Source organism: Papaver somniferum, chromosome 1 (assembly GCF_003573695.1).
Source record: "Papaver somniferum cultivar HN1 chromosome 1, ASM357369v1, whole genome shotgun sequence".
In the NCBI taxonomy this organism is placed as follows: domain Eukaryota; kingdom Viridiplantae; phylum Streptophyta; class Magnoliopsida; order Ranunculales; family Papaveraceae; genus Papaver; species Papaver somniferum.
In genome coordinates this window covers 78301269-78322944 of record NC_039358.1, presented here as the reverse complement: position 1 = coordinate 78322944, position 21676 = coordinate 78301269, and the positions used below count along the sequence as shown (strand labels likewise).

Here is a 21676-nt window from a genome sequence, read left to right as displayed (position 1 = left end):
ATTTTGATTACGTGCGGCAGGTATTGAGAGTTGCATTTGGCATCTGACGCCTTTGTAATGCTTCAAATTTTCTTGCAAAGTTATTGGACTAGCATATTTGCTGGGGCCTAAAACTTTTCTATTTGGGGAAGCAGTTGGATATCTGGGTGTTTATTTTGAAAGTTGGCAAGTTTTCCTTGTCTTTTGGTGAATCATTTTTGTTGCATTTTTTAGGAAAAATACTCGCTATTCTTGTAGATGCTAGCTGCTAGAAGGAATATGGATGGATTCAAGTAAAAATGTTACATGATTAATATTATTTACATAGCATTCTATTTGGTAGACTTGGCAAGAATTGCTTCATCAAACATAACCAAAGAAAATTAAACAGGTAATACATTGCAAGAAGAATAGGTCACTCTTTATTTTCTGATTTACTTGCAATGACCAGATGGTTATTCAGGTTGTGGTCCATCAGTTTCATGAGATCCTTTTCTCATCATGGCGACAAATTCTTCATAATCAATATGGCCATCCTGCAAACGCACATTAAACTCCATAGTATAAGCAAGCAAAATCAAAGTAGGCCATTTGAGATGCAATGTATACGAACACTTTATCAATCTGGAACTAAACTTACTTTATCAATGTCAACTTCGTTGATGACTTCATCGATAGTCTCTTCGTCCCCCATTCCATATTTACTCATAGCATGTTTAAGTTCGTCTCTCGTGATAAACCTGTGGACGATAAGAAAGCATTAATTCCTGTACCAATCCAGCTCTAGTATTTTAGATTCATTTTCTTAATTGAGTCTACAAAAATCATTTAAGATGTCTACTATAACAATGTTGCATCCCCATAGCACAATGTCTAGGCACCAGCCATGTTAAAAAAATCCAAAGTTTCTTAAAGGAGAGTTGTATATACAGACCCACTCCCGTCTTTGTCGAAGTACTGGAACGCTTTGTACAAGTTCTCTTCTTTCTCCAACCTATGCCGGTGCATTGTAGCGGTTATGAACTCATGGTAATCGATACTCCCACTCTGGTCAACATCAGCCTGACAAATAAAACGCAGTGTAATTGGTGTTAGAGGTACTGCCTAATTGATCAAAAGAATGACGCCTTAGCTAATGACAAGACCACTATTTTGCTTGCTTACTGCATCCATTAGTTGCTTGATTTCAGATTCTGTAAGCTTTGATCCAAGTCTGTGCAGTCCATTTTTAAGCTCTTCAATGGTAATTGTACCGCTTCGATCAGTATCCATGTTGTTAAACATTTGCTGCAAACCTTTAATTTCTTCTTCTGAAAGGTTTTCTGCCATGACCTTCAAACAAAGCCAAAGCATATCATCAGTGTCAGAAGCCCAACCGCAAGTGCTGTACAAACAGTATACAAAATTTATGAACATTTTAATGTATAATGTATTTTGTGGGATGACCTTTAGAGTGAGTTTCTTTAACTTGTTCATTGCTCTGAATTGCTTCAGTCTAATGAGGACAGCACTATCAATAGGTTTATCCGATGCTTCACCTCCTTCTTTCATCCAAGGATGTTCTACTCACATACAAACGCTAAACAAAGTTAAGGCAAGGCGATTTTCCTGTGCATAATCCATTTAACGTAAAAACTAAATACTTTTCATCCATGAAGAAATGTCGTAAGCATACTAGTACAAGTTAATTACTAACCCAAAACTTGGCTAGCTGTGATCCGTTTCTTAGGGTCTTGCGTTAACATCTTTGTGATGAGATCTTTTGCGGAAGCAGATATTGTAGGCCATGGTGCACTTTTGAAGTCGATGTGACCTTCTAAGATAGCATCAAATATCCCCTTTTCAGTTTCTGCAGACAATTCGCAGAAAAGCAAAACATCAGCTAGTTCGGTTTCACCTTTGTATATAATCCCCGATCCGCAGAAAAGCATGTATAGCAAAACTTGAGTAGAAGTAAAGAGAATGTTCTTACCAGCCCAAAATGGAGGTACACCACTCAAGAGTATGTACAAAATGACACCAGCACTCCAAACATCTATTTCCTTTCCGTAATTTCGACGTAATACTTCTGGAGCTACATAATATGCGCTTCCCACCATCTCACGGTAAAATTTCCCTGGAGAGAAAATCATAAGCAGACCTATTGAGTAAAACAAACTGAGAAGGCGGCACATTTTAGCAATAACATGCTAAACCTGACACATTAAGGCCATCTTTGTATTAGTAAGAGCTCAAAATAAAAAGAAGCAAAGTACAAGACTGATTACCTTCTTCAATGAAGACTGAGAGACCGAAGTCGGTAGCTTTAAGAGGAGAAAACTCTTCATGATTAACTAACAAGAAATTCTCAGGCTTCAAATCTCTATGTAAAACACCCATAAAATGACAAACATGTACAACGTTCACAATCTGTCTAAATGTTCTTGCTGCTTCTTTTTCTGTATAACTTCCTTTCGTAGAAATCCTGTCAAAGAGTTCACCACCTGAACATAATTCCATAACTAAATGAACATTTTGTTTATCTTCATAAGCACCTTTGAATTCCACAATATTTGGTTGTCCTGTCAAATGTTGTAACATCAGAACTTCTCTTCTAACATCTTCAATTTCTTTTTTACTAAGGAGTTTCCTCTTGGAAATTGATTTACATGCATATTTTACGCCAGTTGATTTTTCAGTACACAGATAAGTGATGCCAAATTGTCCTCTACCTAGTTCTTTATCAAGAACGTAAAGTGTACTTAAATCACAAAGTGGGTTTCCTAATATTGGTCCAATTTGTGAAGATAGATTTGGTTTTGATGGTATTGAAGAAATAGTTGGTCTTGGATGTGGTTGCGGTTGTGGTGGTGGGGGTGGCGGTCGTGGTGGTGATTCTCTTGTTTGTGGTTGATAGAAACGGCGGGGCGGCGAGCCTTCAGGTGAAGATGAGATTGGAATATTATGTGATTTTGTGAAACATAGACCCATTTTGGCTATGAGTTTCAATAGATTTTCCATTTCATGTTTTGGTTTTCTTGCGAGTATTTGAAGTGTTGTTTTATTTTTGTCTACTTTACAAGGTATTGATTTCTTACTTTGTTTCTACATTTTGTGTTGCTGATTATGCGTATAAGATTTGTTCTCTAATTTACAGTTCATTTATCACTTTCTTTTAGCTCAAAGTGTACCTTGCTTAAACCAGAGAGCTAAAGGGTGAGAAGTGTGCACGACAGTTTCGCAATACCAAGCGTGTCACTAGGGACTCTCAGCTTATCCACAAAGCAAAATATAATTGAAGTGCCTAAATAATTGAAGTGCCTGATATTTCAACCCCTACGGAATTCAAGAGATGCTAGCTAAACTTTAACAGGTGTACTGAATTTTAATTATTTTTTTTTAGGAAAATTCTAATTACATTAGCGGCTCTATTTTAAAATCAGGATCATTACAAGGGTTTTCTGTTACATGAACAACACAGATTAAGACAATTGAACATCACTATAATTTTTCCATTCAAAGAGGCTGCCTGATTATACGATATCAACCATGCTCACACCAACCAAGAATAGAATTGAGACAAGTTTAAATAGGTCTTTTTATTTTGTTCTAAACAAAACCAAACAAAATAACGGTATTACATAGAGCAGATGTGTTAGGATCATCAAGTGATCCAATCGTTTATCAAGGTTTTGAAGTATAATTAAAATATCTGAATTAAGGTAACTTTCTAATCTAAAACAAAATTTGGTTTCGGAAAAGGTCTGAGTCGGTATCAACCGGTCGGAATCTTGAACACAGTCTTTATATCTGGTATTGTTGTTGTTGTAGTGTCTGTTGTAGACTCTTTTGAAGTCGCAGTTGATGTTAAATTAAGATAGGGAAAATTAAGAAAGTAACCAGCTTCCGCACACCTAATTAATAAACTGGCCAGAAAATTTAATCCTTTTATAATCTGGCCTTTCCGTTAGATATAATAGGTGGACCCACTAAAGTGGTCAACCAGGTTGATTTAGTCAATTATCACCGTTAAAATTACCACCATATCCTTGGTAACCCTAGTCATCTCTTTATTATGTCGAGATAGACCTGTTTTCGTTTAAAAAAAAAATTCTTCTATCAAGCAGAGGAGAGCTGCATAAGGATTGTTGGTGAGAAATCATATTGAAGATGTATGAAGTTTTGAGTGAGTAGAGGAGGAGATCGATATCACTCTGTTTAGAAGATTTGTGAAGTTTTGGAAGATATGAGAAATTAGAGGAGGAGAGTTACAGAAGGAGAAATCAGTCGAGTGGTCATGATTTGTGATAGAGTTTTGAAGTATGGATTATTCGAGTTTCTATTATTGATTGAATTGAACTCTACCACCAGCAGAACCTCTTTGTTGCAACTAGTCTCACACTCTCTCAATTATATCTCTTGTAAGTTGGTAGATGTATTTTTTGACGATGTTGATGATTTTTCAATCAAATTGAATCAGTTTGAGACAATGGGTTTATGTTAAATTCATCTTATACATGTTTTTTTGAACTGAATTTCGTGAATTAGGGTTTCTGGATGTTGAATTGGGGATTCTCTTAATTAGGGTTCTTAAGAAATTTGGGGGATTTATAATACATAAATTTCTTTTTGATAATTTATGAATCTGGTAGTTGTATTCTCATATGAATTGATGATTCTGATTTTTTTTTGTTGACAAATTGACAAAGAAAGAACACCCTAGCTTGATTTTAATTTCTGGCAGAGAAAAGATAAGGAGAAGTGAATGGATTTTTTTGTTTTAGGTGATTGATGGGTGATTCAGAGTTTGTGTGGTTAGGATTGTTGGTGATGCATTAAGACCTAAGAGTTTTGGTTAATTAGGGTTGTTAATAATGATTCAATTTTTGGAAGAACACGGGGAAGAACACGTTACAGGTATTGAGAAGGACATGAACTAGTCATGGTTTAACTAGGTATTGACTCAGTCTCTTGGTACGGGTCAACTAGGTTAGGCATAGTCAGTTTATGAGAAGGATTTATAGGTCTTTTCCTAAGAAGGATAACCGACACCTAGATAGCTAACTGCAGTTATTCGTTTTTCAGAAAAAACGGGATGAAGAATGTTTATGTCGGCCACTTAATATAAACATTCAAAATAACGGCCATTCTGAAATATACCACAAAAACATGGTCAATTTATTAAAAAGCCCATTAAGATAAGTCATTGGATTTGTTGCTGAAGTTGAAGATGAGGAGGTACTTTTGTAGAAACCCAACTTCCACTTGTTGATCACCTTGTCAAAATAATCCATAGAACTTAATAAAACAAAGAACAATACCCAATCTGAAAAATGAGAATCAAAACCTAAAGAACATCAAAGAAAACACATCAAAGAAGCAAAACCAAACATCTAATAAAGATTTTAGGTAAGAGAATTTAAAGAAGATACCGATTAATTTGGTGGGTCTGCCCAGATCTGCTCCATAGGAGCCAATTTGGATAAAGATTTCAGGTGTTAGGGTTTGTTATCGGTGAAGGAAGGGTTCGAAACAAATGTTAAGTTAGGCATGTAATACAAGTTTTTGTAAATTTTATTGGTTGTTGGTGGATATTAATAGTTGGATTTAACTTTTACTTTATTTCTTATTTCTTTTAATGTGTGGATTTAACCTGAAGCAGACACATTTTTTTAAAAAAAAATAATATCAATGGGTATTAATAGAGTTTAGTTTTTTTGTTTTCTGAAAGCATAATTTAGTTACTTGATCAGTATGGATTTCAAAATGTGTTTTTTCTTGGATATTCGTGGTTGGTTATCTAGTTCGGATTTATTTCAAAATATGTCTGGTTCTTGGACGATCATTTGTGTATGGTTGTATATGTAAACATATTAACAAAGGATAAGAGATCTAGTTATCATCCCCTAATCGATTCTTTCACCATAATCGCTTAACGGTGAACGCCGTGAAGTAGTCTTTCTTCTATTAGGATCTAGTTATCATCCCCCTAATGGTGAACGTCGTGAAGTCTAATTCTCAACTACACACTTTTATCCTAATCCGAGACATAGCTATAAGTAGACTAGAAATCAAGACATAGTTTTGATCAACTAAACTTGACAAACAAGCTTGAGATAGAAATGCTTGCGAGTTCGACCGAGCAATGATCTAACAATACGAGTTAAAACAAGAATCCCGTCAGTGGTACTCGAATTTCAATCAAGTAGTGTCATCTTACGGTTTCGTTGAGAATGAAGTTGATAAATGCATATATTTGAAAACTAGTGGGAGAAAATTTATCATCCTAGTTCTGTATGTAGATGATATTCTACTTTCTAGCAACAACATTCATATGTTGCATGACACTAGAAATTTTCTCTCAACCAATTTCGAGATGAAAGATTTACGAGAAGCTTCATATGTTCCTGGTATTCGGATACATGGGACAAAAACATAGGTTTATTGGGTTTGTCTCAAGAAGCCTACATCAAGAAGATACTCTAGATATTTGAAACACATAATTGTGTACCGGGTGAAGCACCTATTGTGAAGGGTGATATTATCAACTTCCTGCAGTTTTCTAAATCAGACTTAGAAATGAGTCGAATAGACTCTAAAAAGTATGCATCATCTGTTGGAAGCTTGATGTATGCCATGATTTTCACCCGTCCATACATTAGTTTTGTCGTTGGTGTTTTGGGACGTTACCTGAAAAATCCAGGTGAACTACACTGGAAAGCAGCGAAGAAATTGCTTCGCTATTTGCAAAGAACCAAACATTTCAAGCTTGTATACAGAAGATCTAATGAATTGAAAGTGGAATATTTCTCAGATTCTGACTTTATGGGTTCGAATAAGTTGAAACCCACATCTGGTTATGTATTTATGTTTGCTAAAGGTGTTGTTTCGTGGAGAAGTGTAAATCAATCTGTTGAATCTTAATCCACAATAGAGGCAGAATACATTGCTTGCTAGGAAGCAACAACTCATGCAGTTTGGCTGAGAAATTTTATGAAAGGTCTTTTAGTTATAGATTTTATATCTTGACCGATGAAATTTTATTGTAACAACCAACTGCAATTAGCTTTACGAAAGACAATGAAGAGACAGGAAGAGCGAGACATATAGATGTTAAATACTTCTTGGTAAAGCGCAAAATCAAGAATCGAGAAATTGACATTTCTTATGTTTCGACTGCAAATATGCTTGCAGATCCTATGACTAAAGGTTTGAACCCTAAGGCGTTTAAAGAGCATGTAACTTCTATGAGTGTTGTTGATATGTATTAGATGTATGACTGGATCTTATATATTTTGGTTGTGAATAATCAAATATCTCAGTTGTACATATCAACATACTTTGTTATGATTGCTCTTGGTATTTTGTATTTGCTTTAATATCTTAATTGATGCATTTACATATTTGCACATCTCTTTTAAGGTCAAAATGGAATGCGGTAGTCTCTTAAAAGACGTTAGTAGATCTCTTTTGAGGCCATAAGAGTGTGGTAGTCTCTTAAAAGACGTTGGCAGATATCTATTGAGGTCATAAGAATGTTGTAGTCTCTTGAAAGAGGTATTAGCAAATCCTTTTAAGATCACAAGGAAAACTTTTCTATAAGGCATAAAAAGATCTACGTAAGGATTAAAAGGTTATTGTCCTTTATGTAAGTATGTTTATAAATATTAACTCAATAACAATAGTCCTCCTAGATTTTTTATTATGGAAATGGTATGTGCATCTTTTAATTGGTGTTTGGGTCTTCATAGTCGAATTCTGGCGTATTGTTGATCTTGAGTATAAGGTTATACATGAATATCTGCTCATTGGGTAGGATTATATTTCCTAAAAAAGGTTGGCCACCTATAGATTTGTATCTTACTAATCCAAGTCTGTTTTGTAAAGTTTTTTAAAACTTAAAAGGTTTTGTTGCTGCTTAAAGTGGGTGATGTTAGTCTTTATGTTGGTTTAGCAACAAAACATGTTTTTTATTTATTTAAAATGGATTAGTACTAATCCTAATCAATGAGGTTAAGGTTTTTTCATATTAATTATGTATGTTTAAGGGTACATAAAGATTAGTATCTCTTAGTGAAAATGCGGGGGTCTAACAACCACACCCAATATTTCGCTTAGCAATCTGTATGGACTAACTCCAATATACTTTCAAGAGAATCAGCTAGACAGTCAGACTCAATCTTAAGAAAAATATATCAAAGAGTTATATCTCTGTTTCTTAATATAATCAGCAAATCAAACTGATAGAAATCCGTGAGCCTGATTAATATAAGAAACAACTTGGACGGTATAAAAAACCAATGTCCAAGTGTCAATCAATTTAATCAACAATCAAAGGTTGGATTCACAATTGATTGAACTTACGCACAAACTGTGATATTTCAATTATATAAACAAATATAATGCGGAAAAGAAACAACACAGACACCAGAAGTTTTGTTAACGAGAAAATCGCACATGCAGGAAAACCCAGGGATCTAGTCCAGATTTGAACACCATACTGTATTAAGCCGCTACAGACACTAGCCTACTACCAGTTAACTTCGGACTGGAATGTGGTTGAGCCCTAACCAATCTCACACTGATCAAGGTACACTTGTGTTTCTTATGCCTCTTGAAGCTGGATCCGGCGCGCTTGATTCCCTTAGCTGATCTCACCCACAACTAAGAGTTGCTACGACCCAAAGTCGAGGACTTGATAAAAAAATCTGTCTCACACAGAAAAGTCCATTGAATAGATAAATCTGTCTCCCACGAATATACCTACGAGTTTTGTTCCGTCTTTTGATAAATCAAGGTGAACATGAACCAATTGATAAACCAGATTTATATTCCCGAAGAACAACCTAGTATTATCAATCACCTCACAATAATCTTAATCAATTAACGAAACAAGATATTGTGGAATTACAAACGATGAGACGAAGATGTTTGTGACTACTTTTCAATCTTGCATATCGGAGAATAAATCTCGAGGAAATCTTAAAGAAAATATTACTTAACACGATAGAAAACAGCAAGATCAGAACAAGCAACTAAATAGAAAATAGTTGGGTCTGGCTTCACAATGCCAATGAAGTCTTTAAGTCGTTAACCTACTGGATTTTAGAAAAACCTAAGGTTAAAGGAGAAACGACTCTAGTCGCAACTTGTATCACACAGGAAGTGTGGGGATTAGGTTCCCCAGTTGCTTCTCCTTTATATAGTCTTCAAATCAGGGTTTTCAATCAATGTTACCTTGGTAACAAAGCATTCAATATTCACCCTCAGATGAAAACCTGATTAGATTCAAGCTAATATCTTTCAACCATTAGATCGAACTTAGCTTGTTATGCACAAATTAAATGTACCATCATTTAGATAAAGGTAACCGTACCTAAACGTGTACACTTAGTTGGTTCAATAATAGTAAACCAATGGTTAGCCATATGAGCACTTTCATATCAACCTTATTTATCTTTATCATAACTAGTTCAAATGACTCAAATGAAACTAGTTAGATAGTTGTTCAATTGTTTATATTCTCATAGAAGTATACAAGACACAATTGAAGCAAAATCGATTTTGATTCACTCGAATCATTTCATGAACATTATAGCCACGGTTTGCAAAAGATTGCATTCCTTATTATATAAATGTATTAGTTCATGAACAAACCGATATTAGAACATAACCTACGTAAGTATGCAAACGGGAACGCATACTTAAGTAGCCGGACTGAGTTTGGTTACGCCAGTGTACGGGTACGCATACCATTTCACACTTCCAAACTCCAGCAGAAACTCTTGGAACTTGAACTTCCTCCGGTACGCGTACGGGTACGCATACTTAGTTCTCAGACTTCCAAACAACCAACCAGTACGAGTACCGGTATGCATACCATGGTTCCCGGTTTTGGGCTTTACACAAATGTGAATACACACTATGTTTATATCAAATCATGGTACATGTTTAGAACTCTCATTTCAATCATTGAAACATTCTTGGAAGACGACAATAGTTGTCTCACACAAACTATTAGCTTCAAATCAATTTTCAAGTGATCGAATGATCAAAACATTCCGAGTCTACATCAAATGACTGTCTCACACAAATCATGTAAGATGTTACAAGGCGATTTTCACATGATCATCTTTTGACTTTCGTCAAGAATAAAAGATGAACTTGGTTAAAGCGAAAGCTTACCAACACATATTTCGAGAAATAGATAAGCGAGATAAACTCGGATCGAAATACCAAATGTGTATAATTGAAGTCTATATATAGCAATAGACTTTTGTCTCAAATAAGAGATAGAGTAGATAGAATTTAAAGTGATAGATGAGTTCAAGTCTCCACATACCTTTTGTTGAGGAAGTTCCACAAGTTCCCTTGAGTAGTTCTTCGTCTTCATTCGATGAACGCCGTGGAGTCTAAAGCTCAACTATACTTAATATCCTAGTCCGAGACTTAGCTATAAGTAGACTAGAAATAAAGACTTATAGTTTTGGCAACTAAACTTGACAAACAAGCTTGAGGTAGCAACGCTTGCGAGTTCAACCGAGCAGTGCTCTAACATACTCCCCCTTTGTCAATTTTAGTGACAAAACTATCAATACCTATGGATTACAAAATAAATAAACTTTGTAGATTCTCATCCAAATGTTTGATCTCCTTGGTTCTTCAACATTACTCGAAATCTTCGTCACTTCCAAGTACTCCAATGATTCAAAATGTGTTCAACTCGGTATCATAGTTGTTGAAGATCCGTAGCTATAACAATGAGAAAACAATAGCTCTAAATGATTGTTATACAGTGTCATAATATTATTACACAACATCAAAGTTCAATTGTATCACAACTTTGACAACAATACTATAGTGATATGTATCACTCCCCCTTAGTCAATACTTCATCGCACATGAAAACCACTCCCCTTACATAATGATCCGTAAACCATATGTATTTGTAGTGTGAACTACACATTAATTCTCCCACTTTTTGTCAATATAAATTGGCAAAGGTACAAAAATTAGTGGGATCCTAATGAAATTTCCATAGAGATACTTCATGACCAAAATAGAACCACATATCAACTTTATTTAGATACAATCATATAGTCGAATGCATTCATTGGGGAGTTTATAAAGATACAAGATAAACCCTATAATATTCCACAGCCGGACTCCCCACAAAGATATGACAATTAAGCACAACTTCAAATAAGAACTCTCCCCCATAAAATGTCATTCCCGAAAGAACAACAAGAGCGATCTTACTTTTACAACAAAAGAAGGATTTATTTGGACATTAATAAATCACATGAAACATGAATTTGTATCCAAAATACTCAATTAAATTAACCACGAGAGAACCCATGATTAATTTAATCGGAAATGCTCAACATAAGAGAACTTATAGAGCCGCACAGTACTTACACAAGGATGTGGATCAGGGAGAGACCAATACTGCGGAATATTCAAAGATTCATTCTATTTTTTATCAATATTTGCATAGATATATGTAATAGACTTAATCTTTGTAAACAAAATTTTATCATATCTTCCATCAAAATTTGCATAATGACATAATAGGCTTAACTTTTGTTGTCAAAAGTTCATTCTATCTTTTATCAATATTTGCATAAAGACATATGATAGACTTAACGTTTGAGCATATATGGGACAATCATAGTTCATGGACGCAAACATACATATCCCATAACAAGTTGCAATATATAAAACCATAAAGGTTAATACTGCAAAATCATTTGCCTTTGAAGGTAGATTCAATCTCTTTCGCACGGATTTACACCAAGAATATCTACCAAAGGCGTATAAAAAGATTTTCTTAACAAATAAGAACACAAAGTCATTAACGACCATGCACCATAGTTCATATAAGATGATTGTGAACATTCAAGAATCCCATAACAATGTGTACTATTTCCCATCCTTGAACTTCCTTCTTTGTGATTCACCAACAACATTCTTAAATAGGCTACAAATGAGCTTAGAAGATAATTACTTCAAGAATCCAAGTGCCCAAATCCAAGTGGAAAAAGTGCGACGAAACGGAGCAAAACACTCAAAAACAAGAGACTGGACAAATACCAATTTTTAACTCATAAAAATTCAAGAATTCTCATCTCCAATTTGAATAGAATGCAAAAAGGAAGAGAATGCAAAAAAAAAAAATGAGGTCATTCCAAGTTCGGACGAAGAAGTTACGGCCAAACAAGTTTACCGAAAATCGACGTCTACAGGCCAGTATGCATATCGGTTTGCAAATGAATTTTCGTGACCTGAAGCAGTATGCAAACGGGTTTGCGTAGTAAAATCCCTGTATTTTTTGATTTTAAAATATGGTATGCATACCTGGTATGTGTACGATGAAGTCCAAACATCCCGAACTACTATTTTCAAACCTAAACATTTAATAACCTTAAACACAGATCAAGTTAGGTAGAAATGAACGATAAGAAAGGTATGTAGATCATTATAAGTACTCTAAGAAAATAAATAAAAGCACAAATCTTGCTCAAGTTTATAGAATACCTTTTTAGATGAATCCAATCGAATTCTACAGCCTTACCAAACATAATCTATGCCCCCCAATTCTCGTGCTTCCCTCACCGTATACATAGCAGGGCATTCCTTGGTGAGGATGCACTTACGACACAATCAAGTTGTGTTGAGGTGAACAAGGTCTTGCAAACCACAAGTGACTGAAACAAACTTTTCCGAAACTATGGATTTTTCACCATTTATAGTTTTTGGTTTATTCCATTTCACTTTGGATTATCATGAAAAAGATCGCTTTTAGAACCTTTCACATCGAAATCCATCTTTCCAAAGAACTTATTAACAGGGGTGTATTAAATTAGGATTTATATGGATATTTCACAATCTTAAAAACTCCTAGGTATTCAATTAGGATATGTAATGAATCATTAAATATCCATGGTATCCAATTAGGATTGTTTTAGATTCCACAAATATCCCAGGTATTCAATTTATTTAAGATTTCTTAGGATAGTTAAGGAACAAGATATATATATGGATTCTTATGGATATTTGTAGGAAAAATATGTATGTTATTATCTCATATCAATCTTAACCCAAACCGCAAGAGTTTCATGGATTCTTATGAACAATTTTTTTTATCACAAAATGTTATGTTTTTCCACCACCACCACTACAAACCACCACCACCACCACCACACACCAGCACAACCACCACCATCGACCACTGCTGCCACCATCAACCATCACCGCCACACACCAACCACCATCGCCCATGCCCTCCACCACCACCACCAACCATCACCGCCACCACTACACCACACACACCAACCACCACCGCCACCACCACCTCCATCCACCACCTCGACTTTTGGATATTTTATTAAGGGAATCATGATGACCTTAGTTTTTAAAATATATTACTAGTTGGTAATATACTTCAATTTTTAAAAATCTAACTTCTCATAAGGCTATCCATTATAATCCAGAATCATATATCTAGAAGAATCTTAAAGATTCTTTAAGAAACATTATAAATCCACTAGATTCGGGTAAAACTAGTATCTAATCTTATCTAGATAAATCCTGATCCAATACACCCCTGTAAGTTCCAACATTATGGATACTGCTTTCTCCATAGTCATGGAATTTTCTGGGAGATTATTCCTTTTCACACTCAAAACATCATTGACTTTCTTTGGTATCCACTTCTGAGAGCGTTTAGGAACAACCGACACCTTCTTCCCATTACTCTCTTTTAGAATTGGGAGCATCAGATCTTGTCTTCGTCTTTACGAAGTTATCCTTTTGATAACCATTACGATTGTGAAAAGTATTTGTATGACGTTTATAGGAAAATCTAGGTTTATCACAGCACTGATTCCTTTGCCTAAAGGTTGGAAAATTACAACATGTAACGTTAAGGGGATTAGTCTTAACATGTGATTCCCAAGCAAGAACATTATGAAGTTTCTAATTCCTTATACGGAAACGATATCTCTTTTCCAGGTGACCTTTATTTCCACAATAGTGACAAACATAAGGAATATTCTTACCTCGATCCGTGTGTGCTGACTTTGGAGGTTGATATACTTTGGTCTTTTGAACTTTAACTTCCAGTGTAGGTATTTCACTTTTATCATCAGTGGAAACCTTTTGTTAAGAAGAATCACTATCCTTGAAAAATTTTACCTCTTTGCTAGTACTTGGAGCATCTATTCCCTTATAGCCCAATTCTCGTGTATCACGATGATTTTTACTTGCTCCTAGCATTGTGGTTAATTTGTTTGAACTAGAATTGAACTTTTTCAAGTCCTCTTCCAACGTCTTGGTTTTATCAAGAGCAACAGATATATCAGCCTCAAGTTATTTTTCTCGAGAAAGAAAAACACTTTGTCTGTCTTTGAAACATCCCTGTTGAGAGTTAATCCTTGCTTCAGATTCAACAAGTTCTTCTTTCAACTTAAAGATATTTCGACGAAGATTTTCACATTCATGCTTCTTTGAACGTACATCTTCTTCACGATCTTTAAGTATATATTGTAAAATATTATAACCACAATCGTATCCCTTAAAGAGTTTTCTCATTTTCCTGTTTTCTAGACAGAGAGGAGCCAGAAACTTAGTCAAGCAAGATGCTGACCCTTTCTTCTTCATGAGTTGGTAAAAATTTTTGATAATTGTAAGACTCCCTGATCAATACCTTGTCCCTCTTCAGAATCACCTACATCTGAAAAGATCGTCCAACTGCTCATTTAGGCGTGCTTCCCAGTTATACATAGTTTCAGACAATTGAGAAGGTGTGAGGGACTTCTCAGGAAAAACAAGGCTTTGAACCAAATCAGAATGTTTCTGAACTGGCGGTGTGTTATCTGAGATATTATCATCCATAACTAGATCTCTACAAACACAGACTTATGAGGTCTTACCACGTTTGCCTGCTCTGATCCCAATTGAAATAGCGGGGGTCTAACAACCACACCCAATATTTCGCTTAGCAATCTGTATGGACTAACTCCAATATACTTTCAAGAGAATCAACTAGACAGTCAGACTCAATCTTAAGAAAAGTATATCATAGAGTTATATTTTTGTTTCTTAATGTATCCGTGAGCCTGATTAATATAAGAAACAACTTGGACGGTGTGAAAATCCAATATCCAAGTGTCAATCAATTTAATAAACAACCAAAGGTTGGATTCACAATTGATAGAACTTACACACAACCTGTGATATTTCAATTATATAAACAAATATAATGCGGAAAAGAAATAACACAGACACCAGAGGTTTTGTTAACGAGGAAACCGCAAATGCAGTAAAAGACCCGAGACCTAGTCCAGATTTGAACACCACACTGTATTAATCCGCTGCAAACACTAGCCTACTACCAGTTAACTTCAGACTGGAATTTAGTTGAGCCCTAACCAATCTCATACTGACCAAGGTACAGTTGCGTTCCTTACGCCTCTTGAACCACGCCGGATTCTGCGGACTTGATTCCCTTAGCTGATCTCACCCACAACTAAGAGTTGCTACGACCCAAAGTCGAAGACTTGATAAACAAATTTGTCTAACACAGAAAAGTCTATTCAATAGATAAATCTGTCTCCCGCAGATATACCTACGAGTTTGGTTCCGTCTTTTGATAAATCAAGGTGAACAGGAACCAATTGATTAACCAGACTTATATTCCCGAAGAACAGCCTTGTATTATCAATCACCTCACAATAATCTTAATCAATTAACGAAACAAGATATTGTGGAATTACAAACGATGAGACGAAGATGTTTGTGACTACTTTTCAATCTTGCATATCGGAGAATAAATCTCGAGGAAATCTTAAAGAAAATATTACTTAACACGATAGAAAACAGCAAGATCAGAACAAGCAACTAAATAGAAAACAGCAAGATCACAATAATCTCGATGAAAACCTGATTAGATTCAAGCTAATATATTTCAACTGTTATATCGAACTTAGCTTGTTATACACAAATGAAATGTACCATCATTAGATAAAGGTAACCGTACCTAAAAGTATACACTTAGTTGGTTCAACAATAGTTAACCAATGGTTAGCCGTATGAGCACTTTCATATCAACCTTATTCATCTTTATCATAACTAGTTCAAATGATTCAAATGAAACTAGTTAGAGAGTTGTTCAATTTTTTATATTCTCATAGAAGTATACAAGGCACAATTGAAGCAAAATCGATTTTGATTCACTCGAATTATTTCATGAACATTATAGCCATGGTTTGCAAAAGATTTCATTCCTTATTATATAAATGTATTAGTTCATGAACAAACCGATTTTAGAATATAACCTACTTAAGTATGCAAACGGGTACGCATACCTAAGTATCCGTACTGAGTTTGGTTACGCCATTACGTGTACGGGTACGCATACTTAGTTCCCGGACTTCCAACAACCAACTAGGGTTGTCAACGACACTTAATGTAACGGATATTGACTCTGTCGCTGCCGTTGCCATTAGAATTAGCGGATATCTGATATCCGTTAAGTTCCGACAGAAATATGAAATTCAAAACCATTACCGTTACGTTGGACTTACGGATAACGGATATTTTTCCGGTACCATCCGGTATGTCATGGGACAAACACAAAACAGGTTTTAAAATACATAACAATTACACAGAACAACTTCTAAATCCAAGCAAACAAGTTCTAAATCCATGCCACATAAAAAAAAATACAAATATTCATGTTCTAAACTAAATTACATGTTCAAAATCTTCAGATGTTCTAGCAAAAGAAAAATCCATGTTTTTGCCAATAAAAAAAAAGACAAAGGATTAAAGGAACTCCATCTCCATTTTTTGCAGCAACTGCAAATGCATTCCTCCATCTCCAGGTTCTCCACTGCCAACTGCATCTGCAAATGCATTCCTCCTTACTCCTTAGTCCTGAACTTCTGCATTTTGAAAGGAAAATCAAAAGTGTTAGACAGTTAAGCAACTTAAGCTGGCAATGTCAGTGCAATAAGCCAATAAATAAAAAAGCAAATAAAAGATTAAGATGTAAGGAAACTTACCAGTAACACAACTATCACTGTCACTGAGAGTAAGATCTGGCAGCCAATCACCCAAACAAAGCAATGCTTCAACAAGTTCTGGAGCTAATGAACTCCTGTGAGATGTGAGAACCCTTCCACCAATACTAAACATAGATTCTGATGCTACACTTGTCACTGGAACTGCCAGTACATCTCTTGCAATCCTTGAGAGAGTTGGGTACTTGGGAGCATGATTCTTCCACCAACTTAAGATATCAAACCTCATTTCTTCAGTGGCTGTGCCTTTAGGAAGAACTGGTTCTTCTAAGTATATCTCCAATTCTGACTTCTCAACCTCAAACATATTGGTTTCCATAATAAAATCATCATAACCAAATTCATATGATGTTGTTGTACCTGCAGAGATCTCAATTGCAGTTGAATGCATTCTAGTGTCAAAATAATCTTGAGCTGTAGTGTTGGTTTCAAAATCACATAAAAGAGCATTGAGTTGAAGCTCAAATTTGTGATAGTGACTTTGATAGTTTTCCACACCATATACTCTCTTCATAACAAACTCCACCCATTTAGCCTTATACCTAGGATCTAAAACAACCCCAATGCCCATCAAAGTGTTACTTTCTTTCCAGTATCCATTAAATTTCATCCTCATATTCTTGGCCATGTCTCTGATATACTCATGCTCACTTGATTCCCATATTTTAATGCATCTATTAACTTCTTTCACCCCATTATAATACAAATTTGTTGTGGGATACTTAATCCCAGAAAATGTGGTTGAAATGACATCAAACAATTCCAAACATTCACATATACGTACTTCTTGTTTCCACTCCTTAGAAGTTGGTAGTATCTTGAAGTCATTATCCAAATCAGCTAGCCTAACAAAAGCTTGTCTCAAAAAAATTGCATCCTTTAGCATCTTAAAGGTGGAGTTCCACCTGGTATCCACATCTAAACCCACAGACCTTGAAACAGGAAGCTTAACTTGGGCAATAGCACATTCAAATGTCTCTTTTCTAGCCTGACTTGACATGACATATTTTACACACTCTCTAACTGCATCTATAAATGGAGCAACTACTCCCATTCCACACCCTACAATCAAGTGCAATACATGATTACTACACCTCATTTGGACCATATCCCCATTAAGAACTAAATAATCTTTGCTATCAAGCCATTTCTTCAGATTTTCCATCATAACATTGTTGGAGCTAGCATTGTCAGCAGCTACAACAAAAAACTTATTGTCTATGTTCCAATCTAGACATACTGATTTCACTACAGATGCTAGAACTTCTCCAGAATGTGGTGATGGCACTAAAGTATATGCTAGTGTTTTCTTAATCAGTTTCCACTCATCATCTATGTAATGCATAACCATCCTTTGTATGCTTACATGACCATATATCTGTTGTTAAACTACATTTAGATGTAATATTGTCAAATTTTTCTTGTAATTGCAGTTTGGTCTCAGTTGTTAGTTTCATGATATCTTCCCTAACTGTATTCCTAGTGTAAATCTTAGCAGCAGGATTCAGAGACTTAACAAACTCTCTAAAATATGAATGCTCAACTATACTGATTGGATAACCATGCTTAGCAATCATTTTGGAAACAAGTATCCTAGTAGCATCAACATCATACTTCCAATTAGCTAACTTGGTTTGAGCATTACCTGTTTTGACTGAAGTAATCTTTCTTTGTGCTTTCTTATTCTCAGGATTTTCTTTGCAGATTCTAGCATGGTAATGCAAGCGGCTGGTTTCTTGGTTACTGGGTGCAGGTATTCTCTTGTGACAGTGTTTGCATTAAGCTATCGGTATCCCAACCTCCTTCCCACTTTTTAGTTTCTTCTTTCTAACTGACCTTTCAAAATCAACCCATACATCAGACCTCACTGAACGTAGTTTTTTCTTTTCTCCAGCTATAATTGGATCTTCATCTACTTATATTTCTTCTTCTGCTTCTTCTGTGAGACAAATTGTAGGTGTAACAGCAGCAGGTGTTGAATGAATTCCTGAACCTTGAACTTGGTTTGATGCAGCAGGTAATTGTGATGCAACTGAAAGTGAGGGATTGCTTGATGAACCAACATGATTGGATGCTTGTCTTTCTCTTTGGGACATGATTAATTTTACGAATCTCAAACTGGTCTGAAAATCCTATTTTTAGAAACCCTAAATTGAAAATTGAGTTTTTAAGATTGAAATTAAACTCAAAAGAAATTGAAGAAGGAAAAGCCTAGTTTCTAATCAGTAATCACACGTGATTTCTATAGAGAAGAAGATGATTTCTAAGGCAGAGACGAGGTTAGGTTTTCTCTCTTTTTCTCTCTTTTGTGTCGATAAACTGAATGAGATTCATTCGAAGAATACAAACCTAGGTATAAGAATTTACACGTGCAGTACATACGTTACCGGATATCGGATGTAAAGTTAACGGAAATACACAATTCCACTACCGTTACGCTAAGAGGAAAATATCTGTTAGCTTATCGGATACAGATATCCGTTTACCGCTATGTCGGATGGTAGAAGTAACGGGTTACGGATAATCAGTATCGGATTTCGGATAATCGGTATCCATTGACAGGCCTACAACCAACCATTACGCGTACCATGGTTCCCGATTTTGGACTTTACACAAATGTGAATACACACTATGTTTATATCAAATCATGGTTACATGTTTAAAACCCTTATTTCAATCATTGAAACATTCTTGGAAGACGACAATAGTTGTCTCACGCAAACTATTAGCTTCAAAGCAATTTTCAAGTGATCGAATGATCAATACGAAACATTCCGAGTCTACATCAAATGACAGTCTCACACAGATCATGTAAGATGTTACAAGGCGATTTTCACATGATCATCTTTTGACTTTCGTCAAGAATAAAAGATGAACTTGGTTAAAGCGAAAGCTTACCAACATATATTTTGAGAAATAGATAAGCGAGATAAACTCGGGTCGAAATACCAAATGTGTATAATTGAAGTCTATATAGCAATACGACTTTTGTCTCAAATAGGAGATAGAGTAGATAGACTTTTGAGTGATAGATGAGTTCAAATCTCCACATAACTTTTGTTGATGAAGTTCCACAAGTTCCCTTGAGTGGTTCTTCGTCTTCATTCGATGAACGTCGTGGAGGCTAAAGCTCAACTACACTAACTATCCTAATCCGAGACTTTAAGTCGTTAACCTACTGGGTTTTAGAAAAACCTAAGGTTAAAGGAGAAACGACTCTAGTCGCAACTAGTATCACACAGGAAGTGTGGGGATTAGGTTCCCCAGTTGCTTCTCCTTTATATAGTCTTCAAATCAGGGTTTGCAATCAATGTTACCTTGGTAACAAAGCATTCAATATTCACCCTCAGATGAAAACCTGATTAGATTCAAGCTAATATCTTTCAACCATTAAATCGAACTTAGCTTGTTATACACAAATTAAATGTACCATCATTTAGATAAAGGTAACCGTACCTAAACGTGTACACTTAGTTGGTTCAACAATAGTAAACCAATGGTTAGCCATATGAGCACTTTCATATCAACCTTATTCATCTTTATCATAACTAGTTCAAATGACTCAAATGAAACTAGTTAGAGAGTTGTTCAATTGTTTATATTCTCATAGAAGTATACAAGACACAATTGAAGCAAAATCGATTTCGATTCACTCGAATCATTTCATGAACATCATAGCCACGGTTTGCAAAAGATTGCATTCCTTATTATATAAATGTATTATTTCATGAACAAACCGATTTTAGAACATAACCTACGTAAGTATGCAAACGGGAACACATACTTAAGTAGCCGGACTGAGTTTTGTTACGCCAGTACGTGTACGGGTACGCATACCATTTCACACTTCCAAACTCCAACAGAAACTCTCGGAACTTGAACTTCCGCCGGTACGCGTACGGGTACGCATACTTAGTTCTCAGACTTCCAACAACCAACCAGTATGAGTACCGGTATGCATACCATGGTTCCCGGTTTTGGGCTTTACACAAATATGAATACACACTATGTTTATATCAAATCATGGTACATGTTTACAACTCTCATTTCAATCATTGAAACATTCTTGGAAGACGACAATAGTTGTCTCACACAAATTATTAGCTTCAAAGCAATTTTCAAGTGATCGAATGATAAAAAAATTCCGAGTCTACATCAAATGACTGTCTCACACAAATCATGTAAGATGTTACAAGGCGATTTTCACATGATCATCTTTTGACTTTCGTCAAGAATAAAAGATGAACTTGGTTAAAGCGAAAGCTTACCAACACATATTTCGAGAAATAGATAAGCGAGATAAACTCGGATCGAAATACCAAATGTGTATAATTGAAGTCTATATATAGCAATAGACTTTTGTCTCAAATAAGAGATAGAGTAGATAGAATTTAAAGTGATATATGAGTTCAAGTCTCCACATACCTTTTGTTGAGGAAGTTCCACAAGTTCCCTTGAGTAGTTCTTCGTCTTCATTCGATGAACTCCGTGGAGTCTAAAGCTCAACTATACTTAATATCCTAGTCCGATACTTAGCTATAAGTAGACTAGAAATCAAGACTTATAGTTTTGGCAACTAAACTTGACAAACAAGCTTGAGATAGCAACGCTTGCGAGTTCGACCGATCAGTGCT

At 35.4% G+C, this 21676-nt stretch overlaps 1 protein-coding gene across 1 annotated transcript; it reads right to left on the bottom strand.

Moving 5' to 3' along the window:
* Nucleotides 1–245: 245 nt before the first annotated feature.
* On the bottom strand, nt 246–3093 carry LOC113291430 (calcium-dependent protein kinase 29-like). Its single transcript, XM_026540967.1, has 8 exons — nt 2247–3093; nt 1952–2095; nt 1676–1828; nt 1426–1541; nt 1144–1311; nt 914–1041; nt 620–719; nt 246–515 (listed from the first exon to the last, which is right to left on the bottom strand). The coding sequence occupies exons 1-8, from the start codon at nt 2977–2979 to the stop codon at nt 435–437; spliced, it is 1623 nt and encodes a 540-aa protein (XP_026396752.1). The 5' UTR covers nt 2980–3093; the 3' UTR covers nt 246–434.
* Nucleotides 3094–21676: the final 18583 nt, after the last annotated feature.

What these genes read in the sequence shown, in the direction of transcription:
- LOC113291430 (XM_026540967.1), bottom strand. Translation starts at nt 2,979, where the DNA reads ATGGAAAATCTATTGAAACTCATAGCCAAAATGGGTCTATGTTTCACA. An exon ending in TGTACCTCCATTTTGGGCTG is followed by an intron (nt 1,829 to 1,951) that starts GTAAGAACATTC and finishes AATTGTCTGCAG; the next exon opens with AAACTGAAAAGGGGATATTT. An exon ending in ACGAAGTTGACATTGATAAA is followed by an intron (nt 516 to 619) that starts GTAAGTTTAGTT and finishes GTGCGTTTGCAG; the next exon opens with GATGGCCATATTGATTATGA.